The sequence below is a fragment of the Canis aureus genome, chromosome 5 (assembly GCF_053574225.1).
Source record: "Canis aureus isolate CA01 chromosome 5, VMU_Caureus_v.1.0, whole genome shotgun sequence".
NCBI classification, from domain to species: domain Eukaryota; kingdom Metazoa; phylum Chordata; class Mammalia; order Carnivora; family Canidae; genus Canis; species Canis aureus.
In genome coordinates, this window is record NC_135615.1 from 78,542,211 (window position 1) to 78,563,941 (window position 21,731).

Here is a 21,731-nt window from a genome sequence, read left to right on the forward strand (position 1 = left end):
CCATCTTCTGTCGTTCCCTGTAGGACAGGAGTCAGCATATTCTGAACCACCGCCCACATTAGCATTTCCTGAGTGCGGCTTCTCTGCAAGCACTGGACTGAGGACGTCATGTGTGTTATTTTACTGGATGTATATAAAGACCCAATGGAGTAGATACCACTGTCATCCCCACCTGACAGGCAAGAAAAGCAAAGCACAGAGAGGAAGGGGGATGACTTTGTCAGGGTCACACGGCTGCACTTGGCTGCTAGTCACTCTGTGGGGATGAGATGCTAGGAGGTCATGCAGGGAGCTGCTGGGGAGCACAGAGGACAGGTCACCGAGAAGTCCTCTCGTGGGTGGAGGCAGCAGGCATGCAGGGGGCCCAGCAGCAGGAAGCACAGCAGGTCTAGGGGACTAACCGTACACATTTTACTGATGTTCCAGTGTGTGAGGGCAGACTGGTGAGTGAGAAGCTCAAGAGCAACCAGGAGCCAGACCCTAGTAGGGAAGGGAGGTTGGAAGCCAGAAAAAAGCGCTGCTTTTTTCCCCAGCAGTTCCAGGGAGCCAGCGTGTGAAGGAGGGGAGTGACTGGACCATATCAGTTAGTTTAGAAAGTTCTGCTTGGAGCCAGCTGGGAGAGGAGGGCCTGGCGTGCAGGGCGGGGTGATAATCGGACATCTAGCGGGCCAGGGGGCTAACCTGGAAGGCTCCCAGGGGGAGGAAGGGCAGAGCCTAGGACGCACCCCCTACCCCCAGAGGGGCAGAGGTGACAGATGGAGGCTGGGCAGGGGGCAGGGGAGAGGTGTGGGCAGCCGTGCGCTGTGAGCAGCAGTGTAATGTGTGGCCCGTGTCAGGAGTAGGGAGGAGGCTGCGGGCCAGGCGTGGGCCTTGGGCCTGGGCTGGCCTCCTCAGCAGCACTGAGGTGGTTGGTTGGCAGCACTAGGTAAGGCTCAATGCCTCTCAGGGCCCCCAGGCAGGTGAGTCAACATCGGGCCAGGTAGGGGAGTGTTTCCCAGCTCCTGCGTGTGTGGGCCTGCCTCCTCTGCCCGGACAGCAGGGGAGCACGGCCTGGGGCTCTCTGGTCTGGACCAGGGTGATTGACTCACGGGGGGGGGGGGGGGGGGCAGAGCTGCTGCCACCTCGGAGGAGGTCTCCCGTGTACTCTCTGTGGCTCTGTGCCCTTGGCCTCCTGCCTGTCCCTGAGTCTCACCTTGAGGCCTCCCCTGCCCCCAACTCCTGTCTACCTCCCCCCTTCCCATGCCTGGCCTCCGGCTCCATCTGACCCCTTAGTGTGTCAAGGGGAGTCTCCCTCCCCAACCTCCTGCCACCTGGTCGGCCTGAGGGGCCAGGCCTCAGGGAGGTGGCCCAAGAAAAGAGGAAGAGGCTCTGGGAGGGTCGGGAAGATCTGGGTTTGAGCTGTTGTTTTGCCGCCAGCTGGCAAGCTGCTTCCTTTCTCCAGCCTCAGTCTCTGCATCTATAAAATGAGGGTCCCAGGGCTTGTTCCACGGGGCGCTCAGGAGACACAGATGAGATCAGGATATAACAGAGCCTTGAGAACTGGGCAGTGCTGGGCTGGTGTCCGTGTCGATGACTCTGCTTTCTGTTTTAGGGGGTGGCGGTTGTGGTTTTTTTAAAAAAGTGAAAATTTTATTATAGAACAGTTTAGATTTATAGCATTATTGAGAAAGTGGTTCAGAGAGTTCCCTTACGTCTCACACCCAGCTTCCCTTTTAGGAACATCTTATATGGGCCATTTGTCACAATTGATGAGCTGATACTAATACGTGATTACTAACTGAAATCTATATTCAGATTTCTTTCATTTTTACCTAATGTCCCTATTCTGTTCTGGGATCCCATCTAGGACATCCCATTGCATTCAGAGTCATGTCTCCTTAACTCCTCTTGGCTGTGACAGTTTCTCAGACTTGTCTTGTTTGATGACCTTGACAGTTTTGAGGAGTACTATCCGGTGTTTTGTAGAATGCTTCTTCATCAGGATTTGTCTGCTGTTTTCTTCCTTATGAGCCTGGGGTAAATGCTCTGGGGCAGGAGGCCACAGAGGTAAAGTACTACTTCTGTCACATATCAAGCGTACCTACTCTCACACTGGACTTATCGCTGTTGATGTTAACCTTGATAGGCAGGGAGTCTGTTATTTTTTTCCTGGGCACAGCAGCACAGCCAGAGTCAGGCCAGTGTTTCCTGAATGAAGGCCAAGATCAGATATATGGGGGGAGGGCAGGGGCACCTGGGTGGTTCAGTTGGTTAAGCATCTGACCCTCCGCTCCGTCTCAGCTCAGGTCTTGATCTCAGGGTCATGAGTTCAAGCCCCACATTCAAGCCCAGCATGGAGCCTACTTAAGTAAAAAAAAAAAAAAAAAAAAAAGGAAAGAAATATGGATGAGGACAGAAGTAAATGGGAAAGGTGGTAGAGGAAAATAAAGAGGGATGCCTGGGTGGCTCAGCGGTTGAGCTTCTGCCTTTGGCCCAGGGCGTGATGCTGGAGTCCTGGGATCAAGTCCCACGTCGGGCTCCCTGCATGGAGCCTGCTTCTCCCTCTGCCTGTGTCTCTGCCCCTCTCTCTGTGTCTCTCATGAATAAAGTCTTTAAAAAAATAAATAAAGAGAAGCAGGGATGAAGTGGGTTCACTTGGGGCTGGGATGTGGTGCACTATCCCAGACAGTCCACAGCAAGCCTTTCTGCAGAGACGGAAAATGAGGTCCCAGAGGGGAAATGACGTGGGCCCAGGAACCTGGGGTCGGGCCCAAGTGTGTCTTGACCACCTCATCCTCACTACTGAATAGGTACCTTGACACTGCATTCCCTAGGGAGGGGGTTAGGGAAGGGGCATTCCTGCTATGGGTTGCTTCTAATTTACTTTATTCTGCAAAGGATTCATGATGGGTTATGAATTTTATTTACTTAATAAAATAATATGCAATAGAAATGGAAAATCAGGATCAGTTAAAACAGACCGAAAAATGTGGACAAGGAAAAAGCTGAACATAAAGACCAGGAAAGTTGGGGATCCCTGGGTGGCTCAGCGGTTTAGTGCCTGCCTTTGGCCCAGGGCGCAATCCCAGAGTCCCAGGATCGAGTCCCGCGTCAGGCTCCCGGCATGGAGCCTGCTTCTCTCTCACCTGTGTCTCTGCCTCTCTCTCTCTCTCTCTCTGTCTATCATGAACAAATAAATAGATCTTAAAAAAAAAAAAAAAGACCAGGAAAGTGTCCATAAAAAAGTGTCTGATTTGGCTGTCAGTTTCCTGGCAGCCAAAGGAAAAAAGGATCTGGGCCAATTCCTGAGATTCCTATTATCAAAACGCAAAGAAGCAGTTCGTTCTTTTAGGAACGTTGTGATAAATTTAAAAAGAAGTTAATCAAACGGAAATTTCTCCTATTAAAAGCTGAGTAACGTAATAATAGATGACATAATAGTAATAATAAATGTCATGTGGTACCATCTTCAGGAGTTATAGCCATATTTTTATTCTCTTGTCCTTTGCCGGAAGTTGTTCTATTTGATTTTATGTGATTGTCACGAAGCAACTAAACTCTATTATTGGGGCGCCTGGATGGCTCAGTCGGTTGAGTGCCTTCGGCTCAGGTCGTGATCCTGGGATCCTGGGATCGAGCCTCATGTTGGGCTCCCTGCTCAGCAGGGAGTCAGCCTCTCCCTCCCACTGCTTTTGCTCTCTCTCTCTCTCTCTCTCTCTCTGTGTGTCAAATAAATAAAATCTCTTTTAAAAATTAAAAAATAAACTCTACTGTTTCTTCTTTGTTGAAGTCACAGGTGCTTACACCCTGGTGAATACCCAGGATACAAATTAACTAGTTATCTATATACCAGGTTGTGCGCTGGGTGCCAGGGCTGGAAAGTAGCAAGATGATTGTTGCCCACCCCCAGGTCCTCTCCATCCCAGAGGGCTAGAGATGCCCAGACAAGGCCTGAATGTACTGCAGGTGCCACACAGGGGGCACACCACGAGGAAGGAAGGAGGGAGGGCTTCGTGGAGGAGGAGGTAGGCCAGAGATAGAGAACAGTGGCGGGGAGGGGGCTATGAGCCTCTGGTCCCTTGGGGGTGGAGGCCAAGTCCTACCCGGAGCCTTCCCCTCAGCTTGCAGCACAGGCCTGATGTGCATCAGGGACTCCACGGACTCCCACTGAGTGGTCGACCCCTGCGGGGCTGGGTCAGGGTAGGGTGACGACTACACACCTGAGGGGCATAAGGAGGGTGGACCCGGAGAGGGAGGAGTTTGGAGTCTGTTCTCTCAGTGGTGGGGATCGATGGAAGGTTTTTGAGCCTTGCTGTTTGTAAGTAATATTGAAGAACAGCTAACGGTGAGCACGCGCCGTGTACCCAGCACGGCTCTGAGCACTTCGTCTTCATCCGTATTAACTCCCTGAAGTAGGACAGCAGTCCTGGGAGGGAGGTACTGTGATGATCATCCCCATTTTCCAGACGAGACCACTGAGGCACAGAGAGGCTGTCACTTGTGCCAGGTCACACAGCTGGGAAGTGGCACCCTGGGCATCTGAACTGAGTTTCGGATCTAGAGCTTTTACCCACTCTTACGTGCCTGTTGAATAACAACAACGGACTCACATATGATGTGGGTGCATGTGAAGTGACCCCTGAGGACTTTACGGATCCCAGCCGGTCACAAACCCCCAAGGCAGGAACTGACGGAGCCCAGGCTTAGAAACCATGTGAAAATAGCTCGGAGGGTGTGGCCAAGGAGTCACAGGCCTGCACATTTCACTCGGGACTGCCCTTCGTGCCTCTGACATGGCTTCAGGGTTCCTTGAAGATCCCCCACCTTGGGCAAAGCCCTGGCGAGGGCCATCTGGGTGAGTAACGCAGCCGCTGCACATAGGATCACGTCCAGGTGTCATTGGGCCAGAGGCCTTTGTTGTCAGAAACATGGAAGCATTTCTAATATTTCTCATTTCTGCTCACCCAGGCCTTTGAGTTCCACTGGGTGGGGTTTCCAGAGCGGGGACCGTCACACCCGCCTCTGGTTCTCATCACCTTCTCTCTCTGCAGCCTGGGGCCTGGGGCCTGGGGCCGAGTTGTGCTTCTCACTTCTCCATGCTTGGTCTCCACCTTCTTGTGGGCATCAGGCTCCGAGGGGCCGGGGGCAGAACAAGCGGATCAGGGCAGAGTGCCCCCAAAGCAGCTATGGTCTCCTTTCCCTAAAGCTCGTGGGGTCAGGAGTGACACCCACACTGCAAACCAGGCAGTTAGAATGGGCGCAGGCCACCCAACCAGCTCGGTGCCTGGAGTCCTTGAGGGCCCCACTAGAAGAACCCACTCCCCCTTCCGCAGGACCCGGGTTCAAGGCCTGGCTCCGGTACTTCCTAACTGTGTGGCTGGGGTTCTCGGAGACATTCACATCCTGGGCCTCTTGCGTTCCAGCCAGGCGGCCTGGGTGGCTCGGGAGGGGGGTATCGAGTCCCACCTCGTCCCTCATCCTCCCGCTTCTCATGGGGAAAGTAGAGGTGATGGTTCCTGTCCGGCAGCACATCTTGGGGTCAGGAGGGATGCATTTTGTCAGGCAGCACAGACATTTCTGCCTGCCTAGTGCCCTCCCACTTCTCCTATGACATGGAACTGATACCCTGCCGAGGCGGAGGCCCCAGGTGGTGTGGGGACCCACAAGACAGGGAATGGAAGGTCCCTTCGGGCTCTGGGTGGGTACAAATATAGGGCTGCCGCTGTTGTCGGAGTGGCACTCACTCACCGACTGGGGCCTCTGTGCTCCTCGCTGAGCCAGCCATGCCACTTCCACGTCCGAGATGGGTTCTGTTAGGAGGGGCACCTCATCTTTTGTGTGCTGAAAAATAAACAGCTCTCCATCTGACCGGCTGTCTGCTTGAGAGGTATGTGGGCTTCCTTCATCATCCATCCACAAACGGGCTGTGGCGGGACGGACGCATCACTGGCCTGGCCTGGAGGATGGTGAGGAGAGCTTCCTAGAAGGGGTGATCTCTGAAATGAGGCAGGAGGAGGGAGGAGCCGCTACCTCTGCACTCAGGCAGGTTACTTGCCTGAGCCTCAGTTTCAGGCTCTGTAAAAGGGGCCCGATAATACTCAGAGGGAAGGGCGAGGAGGCTTAAATGGGATGATGGATGTAAGAAAACTGACAAATGCCTCATACCTCTTCGGTGTCTTGGAAGTAGCAGCTACTGTGCCAGGCTGGGAAGCTGTGTGGTGAATTGAACTTCTTTTTCAAGGGTCTTTTCCTTGGGTGGTTGACACCTGTTACTTAGTATAACCGAGTGTCCCGATTTAGGAAAAAGTCCAGCTGTAACCCAGCGTGAAGTGAAGAAGCATTGGAGTCCTTTCTCTCTGTCTCCAGTGGGTAACGGGAAGGCCTTTACCCACGGGAAATGGGGCAGAAGACCCCAGAATGAAAATTCTTCCCATGTACCCCACCTCCCCCAGGGCTTATGCCTGTTAGATGGGTTTCCTTTGTCCTTGGACTTTGCAAAACTAGATAGTGAAGGACTTAAGGGCACTGCCCCAGAGTAAATTTCACTTTCCCTCCACTGGTGCCATCATTAATTTTTAACTGTGTGTTGAGCACCTACAGCATGCGAGATGATGGAGATTCTCTGTGCAGACAGGGTCCCAGCCCTGGTAAAGCTCATAATGCTTGTGGGGTGGGGGAAGGGATCAACATAAACAAAATAACAACAGACTGCAGTACCATGAAGGGAGGGGCGCCTGGGTGGCTCAGTCAATTAAGTGTCCACCTTTGGCTCAGATCATGGTCCCGGGGTCCTAGGATAAAGCCCCATGTTGGGCTCCTTGCTCAGTGGAGCATCTGGTTCTTCTTCTCCCTCTGCCTGCTGCTCCCCCTGCTTGTGCATGCTCTTTCTCTCTCTCTCTCTCTCTCTCTCTCTCTCTCTCTGTCAAATAGATAAGTGAAATCTTAAAAAAAAAAAATACCATAAGAGGAAAAATGGAGTGTATAACAGAGACTTTGAGGGGCTACTTAAAGCAGTCGGGACACTGGAGGACGTGGTGATTTAAGCTGAGTTCTGAAGCCGGAACTGGCCACGGGAGGAGTAGAGATGAGGAAAGAATGTTCCAGATAGAGGGGATAGCAGCTGTAAAGATCTTGAGGGAGGGGAGAAACTTGAGAATCTGAGGAACTGAGTGAAGGCCAGAGAAGTTGGGGCCTGAGTGAGTGGGGTGGGGAGCAGCATGAGATGAGGGTCAGGGGTGGGCAGGAGCCATGGGTGGACGTGTAAAGGGACTGTCCTTGCAGAGTTTCAAGCAAGAGAATAGCAAGATCAGAATTTCCTTTTAAAGGTTCGGTCTGGGCGCTGAGAGGGCCAGAGCAGAAGCAGGAGGCCGCCAGGAGCTGTCGCTGTGACCCCAGGCAGCCACCTCACCCCTCTGAGCCAGTTCCTGCACACATGTGTGTGGCCGTGGGAACCAAATATGGGAATGAACAGACGTGCGCTGCAGGAAGCTGCAAATTGTATAAACGCAGGGGATTCCAGATCCCACTGGAAGTGGCGGGTCCTCTGGGAAACTTCTGCGTTAGACTTCTCGGAGGTGGGGAGGCAGAGCGCTGGGTACCTGGAGTCCCCACCTGAGCGCCCCACATCTGAGATGGCCTGCGGCCTGCTTTTCCAGCCCGGATCCCGGCTGCTGGGGAGAGGGCACCTGCTTGACCCCCTTGCCCCTTGAGACTGAAGGTGGAGGGATGGGTCACCTTCCTGGTGTTTGACTAGCCCTGAGCCTCCGGAATCTTCTGAAATGCTCTGCCTTAAAGAGGAAGGCTAAGAGGAAGGGGAAAATGAGACAGGAGACACCTGCTCTTTTTTTTTTTTTTTTAATCCCACCTCCCCCCACCGCAATCTTTCTAGCGCGGATGGGGAGACTTACTTGAGGCACCTAAGGACCCCTGGAGGGGGGGGGAGGGGGACCTCTCTCTTGACAGGTGTGGTCCAAATTAGGGGCAGGAGCCTAATCCCCACCCCCGCTATCTGGCAGCTCTCCCTGATGGGAGACTCGGGCTTCCCGGGAGGAGGGGCTCGCGGGGGGCGGGGGGGGGGGGGGGGCCTCCACCCTCCCGGTCCCGGGCCTCCCCGCGGCCCATCAGGCCCCGCCCGAGGTGGCGCGTCGTGGGCCCGCCCCGGCCCGCCCGTCGCGGTGGCCTTGGTGGCCGTGGCCCGGCGTCGGGGCGCAGCATGCGGAGCGGTGGCCGCCGGCGGGGGCTGGGGCTGGGACTGGGGCTGGGGCTGCGGCTCGGGCTGGGGCTGCGGCTGCGGCTGCGGCTGGGGCTGGGGCGTCGCGTTGCATAAGGGATGCGGGGGAGGGGGCGGAGGGAGGCGGCCCCCCTCCCGCCGCGGGCCGGTCCTGGGCCGGTCTCGGTGTCCCGGCCGGGGCGGGGCGCGCGGCGGCGCCGGGGCCGCTTCCCCCTTCTCCCCATTCGCGCGGGAGCCATGGAGGCGCTGAGGGAGTCCGTGCTGCACTTGGCTCTGCAGATGTCGACCTACAAGCGGGCCACGCTGGACGAGGAGGACCTGGTGGACTCGCTGTCGGAGGGCGAGGTGTACCCCAACGGCCTGCAGGTAGGACCCGGCCCGGGCATGCGCGCTGCGGCGCCCCCATCCCCCCCCATCCCTCCCCCCATCCCTCCCCCATCCGGGGAGGACCCCACCCTGCCGCCCCGCTCTGGGCTCCGTGGGGCCCTAGCACCTCCGAGGTGCTGGGCTCCCAACCCCCCGGGGCCCTCCTCAGCCCTGGCTGTCCCCCAATCCCCTGCCACCTGCTAATGGGACTAGAGCCCCTTGGCAGAGCTGAAGCGCCCTACAGAACCAAACCGGACCGATTACCTTTCCCATGCAAGGCAGCCCCTGAGTGCTGGGGGACTTGCCCAGGGTCACACAGTCCAATAATGGCAGAGTTTAAAACTGTCCCCGTTTTAGCGTGGAAAACTCTGTGTCCCGGGAAACCTCAGTTCTGAGCAAACCAGGATGGTTGGTTACCCGCTCTGGTGGGCGTGACCCCATTCTTCCCTTTGCCCCCAGTACCTGAATTTCCTGCCATCTTCTGCACCCCCCACCCTTTTCCCTGGCCCTCTGCAGCCTATTCATGAAACCCAATTCCTCCCCTCCCCAGGGTCTGTCTCCGGGTGGGACTCACGCATGCCACCGCCTCCCTACCTTGTGGCAGAGCAGTGAGCACAGCTGCTTCCTGCTCTTCTCTCCCTGCGGGGCTGAGCTGGGACAGTATTGAACGGGACCTCAGCCCTGCTGGGGTTTGCACCCAGGCAGGTGGGGGGGATGGAGTTGGAAGTGTCAGGGACCCCAGGGGGGCCCTTGAGCTGGCTCCTGAGAAACCAGCACAGAGAGAGGAGCAGGACATCTCAGTCCAGGAGGACTTCTGCCAAGATGACCAAGGGAGGCGTTGGGGAACGTGTTGGGGCCACCCAGTGAACTGACACCACATCACAACTCACCCAGAGGATAAGCTTAGGGCGCCTGGAAACTCAGGCTGCCAGGCCCAACCCTACTCAGGCATACCTCTTAGAAGCTGGAATAATAATACCAGTAAAGGAAAGCAGCACTGATGGAGTCCTTCCTCCGGGCTAGGTAAGTAGGCCCAGGGACATCTGAACTCACGACTCCAAGTGGTCTGCCCACTGGGATATGGCACCCTTACCCATCTCATCTCCCTTAACTTTCAGGACCACCCCCATGAGCTGTAAGGATTACTGTTCCCATGAGGAAACCGGGGGTCTGAATGGGGATACAACTCGCCTTAGGTCGCAGAGCTAGAAATCTGGGAGTGAGAGATCGACCCAGTCTGTCTAGAACCTCTTCCCTGGGACCCTGCTTGAGAGGCTAAATCCAGCAGGAAATTAGATTTCTGTGGCAGGCACTTTTCCCTTCACAAATCAAAACAGAATCTAATCAGCGATCTTTTCAGTGTCATCTTGCACAGAAGGTTCTAAATATATCAGCACAAAAGCATTTCAGAATTCACAACAAAATAATAGGCCATGTTGTCATCACCATACCATGACAGTAACCCACATGGGGATAGCCTTTTTCATGTCACTAAGTGTGTTCATCTGCCCTGGGGCTCTCAGCAGAGTGGAAGCAGCCCAGTCTCTGAAGCTGGGGTCCCCGGTGTGAATTCTGACTCTGCTCATGGTCTTGGGTGAGCTGGTTAATCACTAAAAGCACAGTTCTTTCATCTCTAAAATGGGAGTTAGAAAAAGTAAATGTAGTGCCTCTTATGGGGCCTGCTAGGATTATTGTTTTTATGACCCATGAGGAAAGGGCCCCTTGGCTATATTACAGATGATGAAGCTGAGTGTCAGAGAGGTTAGGGATGTTCCGGTGGTCACGGGGCTGTCATGTATTTTGGAGCGCAGTGTTGCTGTTTCTACACCAATCTGCCAAACTGGGTACATTGTCCACTTTTTATACAGGCAAAGCCAAAAAGGTTGCCCCAAGGACTTGGGGGCATTTCTCTGGGTACCCAGTCTGACTTCCCTTGAGCCTCCGTGACTTCCCCAAAGCAAGTGTGAACTTTGACTCTAGAACTTGTTCACCTTATTAAGAAGCAGAGTTTTCTATTAATTCTGTTTTAAATCATGGGAGTGTTTTTCCTCCCAGTATAAAAATGTTACATGCTTATTTGTGGGGGGAAAAAAAGAGTCAAGTATAAAAAAAAAAGACTTAAAAAGAAACTGTAATCCCACCACTTGGAGATAACTCCTTCTGGTTTTCCACATTTGCACATGTATATTTATAAACATAATTGAGCTCACTCTTAAGTACATGATGTTGTGCTGCGCTTTTTTTCATTTAATGCCACTTCATGAGCATTTTTCTTGTTGTTTAAAAATTCCCAAAACATGCTGCCATTAAAAATTATAATGCCATGGGGTGCCTGGCTGCCTCAGTCAGTAGAGCATATGACTCCTGATCTTGGGGTCATGAGTTTGAGCCCCATGTTGGCCATAGAGGTTCCCTAAATAAATGAATGTAAAAAAGTGATAGTGCTTCACAGTACCAGTGTATAAAAATATATGTACTCAGTATGCTAAGGTTGGACAATAGGCCCAGTAACTAAAATTGTAGGTAACCATCGTTTAGCATTTGGATAATTTCCTATAGGCTGATGCTAGAAATGCAACTGCTCCTTCAAATTTAAGATTTTTAAAGTGGCCCCTCAATCCCCTCCCCCAGATCTCCCTCTTTTACAGGCAACTATAAAAATAAGCTACTTGATTTTTCATGATTTTGAAGCTGGTTCTGGAACTCCAAAGTTAATCAATCATACCAATACCAGTAAATGAAAACCTCCATCTCTCCACCAAATTTGCCAGCTTCATTATTAAATAATGCTGAGCAAGTACCACATTTAGCTGGAGCCACACTCTACGGGTGCTGCACCTTAAAGGCTTTTTCTTTTCCTTTTTCTCATATTTAGGCCCAAGTTAATTGTGATCCACTAAAATTAGTCACAACAGACCGACCGCCAGATTTAAAGCCAGATAACCCCAAGGCCTCAGCCTGGCCTCTGATGGGCTGTGAAACCTGAAAGCAGATCACGTAAACAGCTTTTTTTGTTGTTGTTAAATGGGGATAATATTACTAATCAACAATTGTTGCCAAGATTGAAATGAGGCCGTGTAAGTGAAAACATTGTGCATGGTGCACAGAAAATGGATTTCGTTGCTGTTGGGATTATTACTGTGACTCACCAGGCGGGAGGTCTCAGCAATGCCCTAAATATAACCGCTTTACGCTCCGGAGCCTCTGCTCTGCTCACACCAGCTGCCTGCACCCCCCCACCCCCCACTACATCCCCCAGCACACACCATTTCAGTGGCTCAGAGGGAATCAGCTAAGGTGATACCTGCAGCCCAAGCTGGGGAGCAGGCGGCCATGACTGCTACCAAAGCCTTTGAGACTCATCCTGTTGCTTGTAAAAATGAGCTTCTTCAAGAGAAGGGAAAGCTGGGATATTTCATCTTAGTGGTGTTTTTTTCTCATCCCCTCCCCCTCTGCCACACACAGGGGTGTCCTTCAAGAGTGATTTCAGGGACGTGACCACTTAGTACTTTAAGAAGACCTCTGTGCTCACCAGGAGGCTGTTTGGGCTACTCCACCTGTTTGAGCCTTATACTCCTGGCTTTTGAATTTTTCTAGAATCTGAGATGGTCAGACCTGGGTCCTTATCTAGCTTCCTCATTTTAAAGATAAGAGACTGAGGTCCAGAAGTGGCCCAGCGAGACACATACGGGGGCTTGATAAAGTCAAGGCTGATCTTTGACCTCCTTTTTCCCATGCCATGGGCAGCTGGGTGTTCCTCCTGGGAAACAAAGAGAGCTGGAAAGTACTTCTTCTAAAGTACTTCTAGACTGGTTCCTGTGTGGATGGAAGGAGTTCCTCTCCCACAGCAGGTACTATTTAATGGCTGTTGTTGGTCATTGGAAGAGAGGCAGGCTTGGGGGCCAGGGGACAGGTAGGCCTCAGGGAAGAGGTGGTGAGGACAAGACATTATAGTATTGCTCAGCTGGGAGTCCACTGTGTAAAATCTTTACTGGGGGCACCTGGTTGGCTCAGACAGTTAAGCATCTGCCTTCGGCTCAAGTCATGATGCCAGGGTGCCGGGATTGAGTCCCACATCACGTTCCCAGCTCAGCGGGGTATCTGCTTCTCCTTCTACCCGTCCCCACCAGTTTGTGATCTGTCTCTCTTTCTCACACTCTCCCTCTCAAATAAACAAATAAATAATCTTTTTTTTTTTTTTCCTGGAAAAAGTGCCCCCAACCTAACCCTTTCATGATGGCAGGGTCCTGCACTAGGCTGAGCTGTCATGGTCTATCTGCTCTGAGAGGCTGACTTGAAGCAGCAGCCTGGTCTCCCTGCCAGCCCTCATGGGGTGGCCAGGCTCTTGGGCTGCAGGAGGTGGGCTCCCTGCCAAACCCTTGGCCAGACTGACTCCTGTTTGCCTCTCTACACAGCCCAGGTCGCTGGGGGACCTGGCAGTGGCTCAACCAGAACCTCTGCCTCTCCTCCCAGCCCCCTGCTTCCTCTGAAAACCAAGCTTTGCCCCACTCCCCACCAGGCTTATCTCCTGGGCCTCAGGCAGCTGTGTCCCATGTCCCGTCCTTGCCTGCAGAACTCGTTCTTGCTGTAAGCCTAGGTGAGCCAAGCACTCACTTCTGTAACCGAATATTTATCCCTCGTTAGGGCTTTGTTCCCTTGGCTCTGGAAGCCCTGGGAACCCCCAGGCTGGACAGCTCAACTGTTTCTCTGTCTCTGTCTCTGTTTCTCTCTCTTTCTTTGGCTCTATGTCTTGCCTCCTCTGTTCCCTCTCCACCTCCCTCTTTTGAGGGCATCCTTTCCCTTTGGTCTCGTTCTTTCTCTGCCTCACATGACAATAAATGGGATATTAAGCCCACCCGTGAGCTGAGCATTTACAGTAATTCTCAGCTCCATCTCCCAAGTGTGAGCTCTGCTTCTTGGCTGATGGCCACTCCCAGTTACCTCTCCTGAGACAGGCAGAGTGGGCTGCCTGCCACTAATCCTCCCACCCTCGGAGCCGCTGTAGACCAGTCTCTGGTGATCAACATGCCCTCGTTTCCAAAAGGAAAGTGAGAAGCCACTTGTGTCCTGCCCTTGCTGTGACCTCATCTTGCTGGATGCTCTGAAGGAGGCAGGGCAGGGACCGCGGGGCTCAGAGAGAAATGCCTGGCGGCCTGGGCCTGTCCACTGCACCAGAAATTGGTTGGCTTCTACCAGAGAGGCTCTGGGGGGCTTCTCCGGCCACAGGGGGATGCCTCTGGATTCCTGTGCCCTCACAGAGGAGGCTTGTCAAAATACCAGCAGGCCCTCAGCCAGTCCCTACGAGCTGAGCAAAGAACATTACAAAGGTTAAAAACCCTTTTTTCAAATTCTGTTTGCCATTTCTTCCAGGAACTGAATTTCTAATTTAATTCGGACTTAATTCTGATTCCCTTTTGCAGTGAACACCATCTGTTTGCTTGACACTAAACAATGAGGCTCAACTTGACTTTCTGCTCCTCCGGGGCAACACAGCCTTTGGGCCGAGGCTGCGGGTTCTGGAGAGACATGGGTTTTCTCACTGTTCTCCCTCCTCCCCCACTTCCTGTGTTTCTTCTGGAGCTGATACTGGGACCTGCTCTGCAGGACCTCGTGAAGACAGAGTACCATCATCCAGCAACAAGATGGAGTTAACGCAGCACCACGCACATAGAAAGCACTCGAGTGTTAGCTACCTTTATGTCTCCTCTTCCTGCCCTCTGTTCCTTTCATCTTCTCCCTTCCGCTCCCCTTTCCCTCCCTTTCACCTGATTCCCTGTACCCGGGTGGTGCTCCCTCGGCAGATGCAAAAGGTGAGGTGTGCCTGCCTTCCCAGGCCTGACAGCTGTGCTCCCTGGCTTCTGAGAGCCAACACCAGGTGGAGGGTACCCCGTAAACCAAGGTCCCTCTCCCTGCCTCTTTGCCTGTCACCCCCTCTCCCCCGGCGCTGGGTCATGATACGGGGACATGAGGGCCCTTGGGAGGAGGCAGCCGGGGAGACAGGCCAGGGGCAGGGTGGCAGGAAGAATGTAGTCAGTACCTGTCTCACATCCTCTGGGACGCCTCTGAATAGCAATTCCCAAGGGGAATTGTGGGAGAGATGGATGCTGAGGAAGAAGCGCTTTAGAAACCTTCCGGTGCTGGGAACATGCTCGCGCCGCCCCAGGTGGACTCTGCACCCCACCTCCCAGCCCAGAGTTTTAACTTCCCAACAGTAGCATGGGCAGAAGCTTCGTTGCTCACTTTTTGTTTGTTTGTTTGTTTTTCCTATTTCTCACATTTTTTAAACTGTTCTTCGGAAAGGGGTTTGGGTCAGTGGCAACCTTTCTTCTACCTGACACAGCTGTCCAGGTATCGGAGCCCCCTGGCCCTCCTCGGAAATATGACTAGGCCCCAAGTTCCTTTTGTTGGTTTTAGAACATGATTTTTTTTTTCCACAAAACGTTCTCATGTTCCCCTTTCTCTGGTGCGGCAGTTCCCAGTCATTTCCGGCCCAGAAAGTAAGTACGTGGTGAGGACCACGAGGCCGCAGGGTGCCCTTCCCTAAAGGGACCGACCTCAGATCCCCAAGTGCCAGCGTGAGGCTCCCTTAGGGCTGTGACCTGGCTCCCGGGGACAGCCACCCCTCGGCTTTGGGTGGGGGGCACTTGCTGGTCAGAGGCTGAGCTTCCTCATCTCCCCTGGTGGCTCCCCGTGCCCGACCCCCCGGGTCACCCCGCCTGCATGCCCACACCCCCACGGGGTCCCTTAGGATCTAGCCTCACCTCACCTCCCCTCCCCTCCCCTTCCCCGTTCACCTGGCCAGCTCCTGCTTACGCCTCGAGACCCAGCGCAGGCCTCCCCAGCTCCAGGAAGCCTTCCCTGACTGCTGGGCTGTGAGCAGCTGAAACCAGGGAGTCAGCCTTCCTCTCAGCATTCCCAACATGACCTTGACATGACTGCGATGTCACTGAGCCGAGCCCCACCTTCAGGGGACCCCTCCTGCCCTGCGGCCCCAGCTTTTGCAGGAAGCACCTCTTGCGATGGAGGCGAGCCCGGAGCTGGCCTCGGGTGTGGAGGCCTGGGCTGAGGGCTCTGAGTGCCGTTGGCCAGTGTGTCCCTCCTCGGCCTGGAGGGCCCTGCCACGCCCTCCACTTCCTCTCATTGTGCCTCCCTTCCTGTTTAGCTAGACTGGTAGGCTGGGGACATTTTTCCTCCCTTTGAGGACCTGCCTGAATGGAGGGCTCGCTCCACTGCATCTCCCCTGGCATCTCCCAGACCCAAGTCTCTGATCCCCTGCTGGGCTCCAGGATCGACAGACTTGGGTTCAAACCTCAGCTCTCCCATTTAGCTGTGTGACAAGGGGCAGGGGCCTCACCCGTGAACTCGTTTCCTTATCTGTAGAGAGAACCAGTAACACAGCCCTCTCAGGACTGGCAGGGGTAATGAGCAAAGGATGTCCGCACGCCTGGGAAGCGTGAGCTGTGGCTGTGTCATCCCGGCCCGCCGGTGTGGGGGCTCCGAGAAGAGCCCAGCTGGACGCTCACTGGATGCCTGCAAGCCCAAACATCCTGTTCTTTTTTGAACTCCTTACTGGAGAAACAGGGAAAAGCTGTTCCTTTTTTTTTCCTTCTACCCATATCGGGTAACACAAAAAACACAAGTCCGGCTGGGTTGAGCTGCTTGAGTCTGGTGTTTAGGAGCTAATCCGAGCTGCTGAGCAGGGTGGCGGTTCCTTTCCTGGATTAGGACCGATCTGTGGGAACCGGACCACCCCTGAGGCAGGAGGGCGGCCCTGATGGCTCCCCGGGGCCTGGGCCTACCACGGAGCCCCTTGCTCCTGGGGAAGGGGGGCCCTGGGCTCACGTCATCCCCGCCCCTCCTGCCTCCTTCCCTGCAGGTGAACTTCCGCAGCCCCCGGAGTGGCCAGAGGTGCTGGGCTGCGCGGACCCCGGTGGAGAAGCGGCTGGTGGTGCTGGTGGCACTTCTGGCGGCAGGACTGGTGGCCTGCTTGGCGGCGCTGGGCGTTCAATACCGGACAAGTAGGTGCCTCTGGGTTTCTTCGCGGGCTTGACTCACCCCTGCCCTTGGCTCTGTCCACCTGTGCCAGGGGGCTTCCCTGATCAAGCTGGGACTGGCCTCCCGGGCCAAGGAGAGAGCGAGGTCCAGATGGCCCGGTGCTGAGATGGACAGAGCCATAGGAGGAGAGCATGGGTGGTGTAGAGGGTTTGGACATGAGTCCAAACAAACACTGGCCCAGCAATGTATTGTCTGTGTGATCTTGGACAAGTCACTTAATCTCCCAGAGCCTGTGTCTTCTCTACTGTGAATGGGGAAGATGGTGCCCCCTTTGGGGCTGGCTCTGAGGATTAGAGACAATGTCTGTCACTTATCTGGTGCCTACCAGGACTTCTTTAATTAGCTCTGGGTGCTGTTATTGTTAGGACGTGAGCTGATGAGACACACAGTCTGGCACTGTCTGCCATCAATCGTAGCTTCTGTTTACTTCATACTTTCCATGGACCAAATACTACACCTCTTCTTTACAAACATAATCTCATTTCCTCCTCACAGCAACCCTATGAAGTGTGGTTACTTTGGGTCCCATTTTACATCTGAGGAAGCTGAGGCCGGGAGACTAGGTGACTTGCTCAAGGTTACGTGGCTGGTGCACAAGGGAAGGGGCAACTGGATTTCAACGCAGGCTGGCAGGCCCCACCTGTCTTTGTAGTTGTGGTGTACCCCGGTGTGTGTTAGGATCCCTAGAAGAGCAGGCCACTGTGGGCCGCATCTGTATGCGTTGTAACCACATTTCTGTGTCCTGCCTCGTTGAGCAGTAAGATGGGACCCATCTGGTCCTGCCGCCGGGGGTCTGAGGCTGGCTCTCTGTGTCTGGCTAGAGTATGCAGCCGAGTACCTCGTGTAGAGTTGATGTTCAGTAGGCACTTGTGGAACTGGGAAGGGCAGAGCCAAGCTAAACAAGGATGGGGAGTCCAGCCAATTCCAAGATCTCTCACATTCTTGTGCCCCAACATCTAGCTTTCCAATGGCAGGTGGCCCATCTGGTGGAGCAGCCCTGGGGCCTTTGCTCAGGGTCCAACCCCACTGACCTGGTCACCTGGCCACTCATCCCATCAGAGAGATTATTCCAGGATCTGGGAACATTCACCCCAGGCTGCACTGAGCCGTCCCCATTGTAAAGTTGCGGGCCTGCAGGTAGTCATGCTAGACCAGGAGGGGGAAGGAGTTTGAGGGCCTGGAGAGAGGGCAGGGCCTCACCTCAGTCATCCTTACATCCCCCGTGTCAGGCAGCCCAGCAGCCAGTGTTGCCCTGAGACTGCCACAGGAGATCCCACAAACTAGAAGGGAGCTCCCGAGGGCTGGATCCTAGTGCTCGGGCCCACAGGTGGGCCGACAGGGAGCAGTCTTGCTTCGGCCTCTATCTCAGCCCCCTCTGGGGTGCAAGAGGGGTTTCCTCAGCCTAGACTGGGATGAAAGGACCGTTCCCCGCTGGGTGACTCTGAGCCAGGGATCTGCTGAGCCCTGAGCCAACCATGTGTCTTCATTGGCTGCCTAGGCCTGGGAAAGCAGTGGCCACCCCAGAAATTGCCAGTTACCTCATGACTGCCAGCAGTGCTGCCATTGGCCACACCTGAGCAAACATCAGGCTGGTCAAAGCACATTCTCCGATGATTCTGAAAGACCCGTCTCAAAGTCATGTCTCGGCCCTTAAACATGTATTTATCTGCTTTCCCACTGCACCCCCTCTCCAGAAACTTGCAGGTCCTTTACAAACAGCGGCAGTAAAACACAGATTATCTCAGAAAATATTCTTAAGTGTCTTACTCAGTGTTGAGGCCCAGTACTGTCCAGACAAGTGTCTGAACTAGATCTGGGGCTGTTCCTTCCTCTTGGCTGGCCATGCACATCCTTAAAGGAAGAAATACTTTCTGCCTCTGCAGGTGGTGACCAAGTGCTGGACGAGGCTCATTTCATTCACTCTCTCATTTGTTCTGCAAACACATATTGGACAGCTGCTAGGTGCCAAGGACAGTGCTGGGCAGAGGAAATGGAAATGCAAGTAAGGTGCTGGTCCTGCCCTCGAGCTCCCGTTCCAGCCTGAAGGGAGACAGGGAGCCAGCCATGACACAGCCCGGTCTGTCCTCATAGAGCACACATCCAGGCAGCTAGCACGGAGCCCAGCGAGCAACGAGGGTCTGGGGAGGTTTCCCCAAGGAGTCTGAGCCTGGGCTGAGTTTTGAAACCACTGACCTTGATGTTAGATGAGGAGGGCCTGGAAACAATTAATTGATCAAATACTTGTTAAGCCCTTGCTGGGTGGGAATAGCTGGTAAAGGATCTACAAACCACTAAGCAGTTAAACAACCAGTTATTATTGAAGCACCACCTCCGGGCCTTGCCTAGCGAAGTGGAGGCTTTGTGTCTCAGCCAGACAGAGAGCCAGCCTCAGACCCCTGGTGACAGGACCGGATGGGCCCCATCCTACGGCTCAGTGAGGCAGGACACAGAAATGTGCTTATGGCGTGTACAGATGAGGCCCACGGAGGGGAGCTGGGCGGACCGCTAAGAGAACCGCTTAGTAGGCCTCCATCAGGCCCTCAGCAGAACTCCTGGAAACTGGCTTCTTGTTCTGTTTTTAAACCCAAGTCCCCGGGCAGCCCCTGTGGCGCAGCGGTTTAGCGCCGCCTGCAGCCTGGGGTGTGATCCTGGCAGCCCGGGATCGAGTCCCGCGTCCCGCGTCGGGCTCCCTGCATGGAGCCTGCTTCTCCCTCTGCCTCTCTCTCTCTCTCTGTATCTCTATGAATAAATAAATAAAAATCCTTAAAATAAGTAAATAAACCCAAGTCCCCTTTTGATAACCTCAAAAATCTATCAACCATAATCCCTCCCTCTCTCCCCCTCTCACACACACGCACACACACCGGCACACCGACACTGACATGTCTTGTTCCCTGAGGATCACCCTCTTGCAGTCTTTCTTTGGGGCATTCCCAGCAGCCAAGGTTTCGTCAAGCCCAATTTCCTGCAGTTTGTTGTGTAAAAACAATAGGTATTCTTTTCCCTTCCCAAATATGAAGTTCTATCATAATAGTGAATAGACTTTTTTAAAGGGCACAGAAATTCTCTCCCCCCACCCAAGCCACACACACACACACACACACACACACACACACACACACCTGCCGCCATAGATTCCAGTACATTCCACAGGTGAGGAGTGGGCCGTGCAGCTCGGCTTGAGACGGTCTCCTCTAGAGAGCTTCAGGGGCACCATATCCCTGCTAGTGCTTTTCTTTCTTTCATGCCTGCCAGCTCAGTATTTGTGATTGTTGTAAAGTCCGCTCCAAACAAACGATCCCCTCAGAATAAAGTTACCTTGATTTTTTGGCGCCACATGGCTCCTCTGAGCCTTTCATCAGCGTGCCAGACTTTGTGCCTGTCATCAGATGTTAAAAAGCCCACAGGCCACCCCAGCCCCGCTGTGCTGTGTTAACCATGCATCCTTTCCTGCTTTCTGAAGGTTGGCCTGGGGACGTCAGGCCCAGCCACGAGGGCATCCATCATCACTGTGAAATTAGGCCCACCATGCTTCCTCGCCTCTAGATTGAGAAGCCCAGGCTTGAGGTCAGCTGCCCAAGGCCCACAGCCAGAATCAGAAAGCTGGGATTTGGGGATCCCTGGGTGGCGCAGCGGTTTGGCGCCTGCCTTTGGCCCAGGGCGCGATCCTGGAGACCCGGGATCGAATCCCACGTCGGGCTCCCGGTGCATGGAGCCTGCTTCTCCCTCTGCCTGTGTCTCTGCCTCTCTCTCTCTCTCTCTCTCTCTCTCTCTGACTATCATAAAAAAAAAAAAAAAAGAAAGCTGGGATTTGAACCCGGGTCTAAGAGCCTCTGGCCCCTGCCCTGCCACACTCCTCTCTGTGCAGTAGGGATGCTGAACTTGCCAGAAGGGCCACACCCGCCCCTGATGTGTCCAGCAAAGACTCAGTGAGAATAAATAGAGGGAACCCGGCCTTGGAGTTGCCGTAGCAGGCCAGAGCTGGCTCAGCTTCCCTCGCAGCCATGTGGCCGAGCCCCGTTCATGCACACAGAGCCTCAGTCTCCCCACCTTTAACTAGGGCATCACACCTGTCTCTGATGTCTGCAGTGAGGCCTGAATGAGATCACAAATGTGTATCTAGTAGCCAGCATAGCCTGTGTCAGCTGAGGATCCAGCTGGGCCTGCATCCTTAGTCACAAAGGCTGGATCTCCTGCCACCTTGGGCTGGGCCACTGCCAAGGCCGCCCAGTTTGGTTTCTTTGCTGGAGCCCACTGACCAACACTGAGGCACAGGTTGGCCCCTCTTGTCAGTGGTGTTTGAGGAGCCCTCCCCCGCTCTGCCCTAGATCCTATGAGAACTGGCTCAGAGGAAGCGGATTCGTGGGGGACACTTGTAGTATGTGGCAGCCCTCCCCACTGTCCACCTGCACTGACTACCATCCCTCCTTAGGGAGGCGCCTGACCGGTGGGGCTGCCCTGGACCCACCTGGCATCACTGGGATAACACCCCTCCAGGCCATGGGAGACAGAGTGGAGGAAGGATGGGGCTCCTACCCCACTGGCCATTGAACAAGCTACTTAGTTTCTCTGTGCCTCAGTTTCCTCGTATATAAAAACAGCCTTGAGCAAAATGGCCACTTTGGTTTGTTTCGTCTTCATTTCTTTCAGAGTCAGTGAGATAACTCTCCTGCCTTATTCTCAGCAGAAATGATTTTTCAATCTCTTCTGTACCTAATAGGCTGTCCTTCGCCCTAAGTCCTGGCACCAAATTGTCTGCATCACCCATTTGTCGTGGATTAAATATACTCAGTTTATGTTTGTAGAATGACCACCATTTCTCCTCCTCTTTTTTAACCTTTTTAAAATAAAATATCTGTATCCCCAGTGAAATTATTAGCTCTTGAAGGAAAGGATTATGACTTTTATATTCCTCACCCCCCCCACATACACACACACACAATCAGCACTCAGTGAAGAACCTAGAAGATAGTAATTATTTTGTTGAATGAATGAACACATGAACAAATGAATCAATTTGTTGAGCATCAGGGAATTAAAAAAATCAATGAATATTTGTGAATATTAATGTTCAGAGAAACACCTTGGTTCTTGGTGCTTT

The 21,731-nt window shown here is 53.8% G+C and overlaps 1 protein-coding gene across 3 annotated transcripts in view; it reads left to right on the forward strand.

Moving 5' to 3' along the window:
- Window positions 1-21,731, forward strand: part of ECE1 (endothelin converting enzyme 1) — a 115,400-nt gene that overhangs the window by 46,570 nt on the left and 47,099 nt on the right. Inside the window, exons 1-3 of one of the 3 annotated variants that reach the window (XM_077899251.1) lie at window positions 7,428-7,553; window positions 8,489-8,575; window positions 16,452-16,593. In XM_077899251.1, coding sequence (XP_077755377.1) covers window positions 7,437-7,553; window positions 8,489-8,575; window positions 16,452-16,593 — 346 coding nt within the window. In that variant the 5' untranslated portion in view covers window positions 7,428-7,436. Of the gene's footprint in view, window positions 1-7,427; window positions 7,554-8,379; window positions 8,576-16,451; window positions 16,594-21,731 lie in introns of those variants that run through there. The other 2 variants (XM_077899253.1, XM_077899252.1) reach the window with 2 other exon arrangements.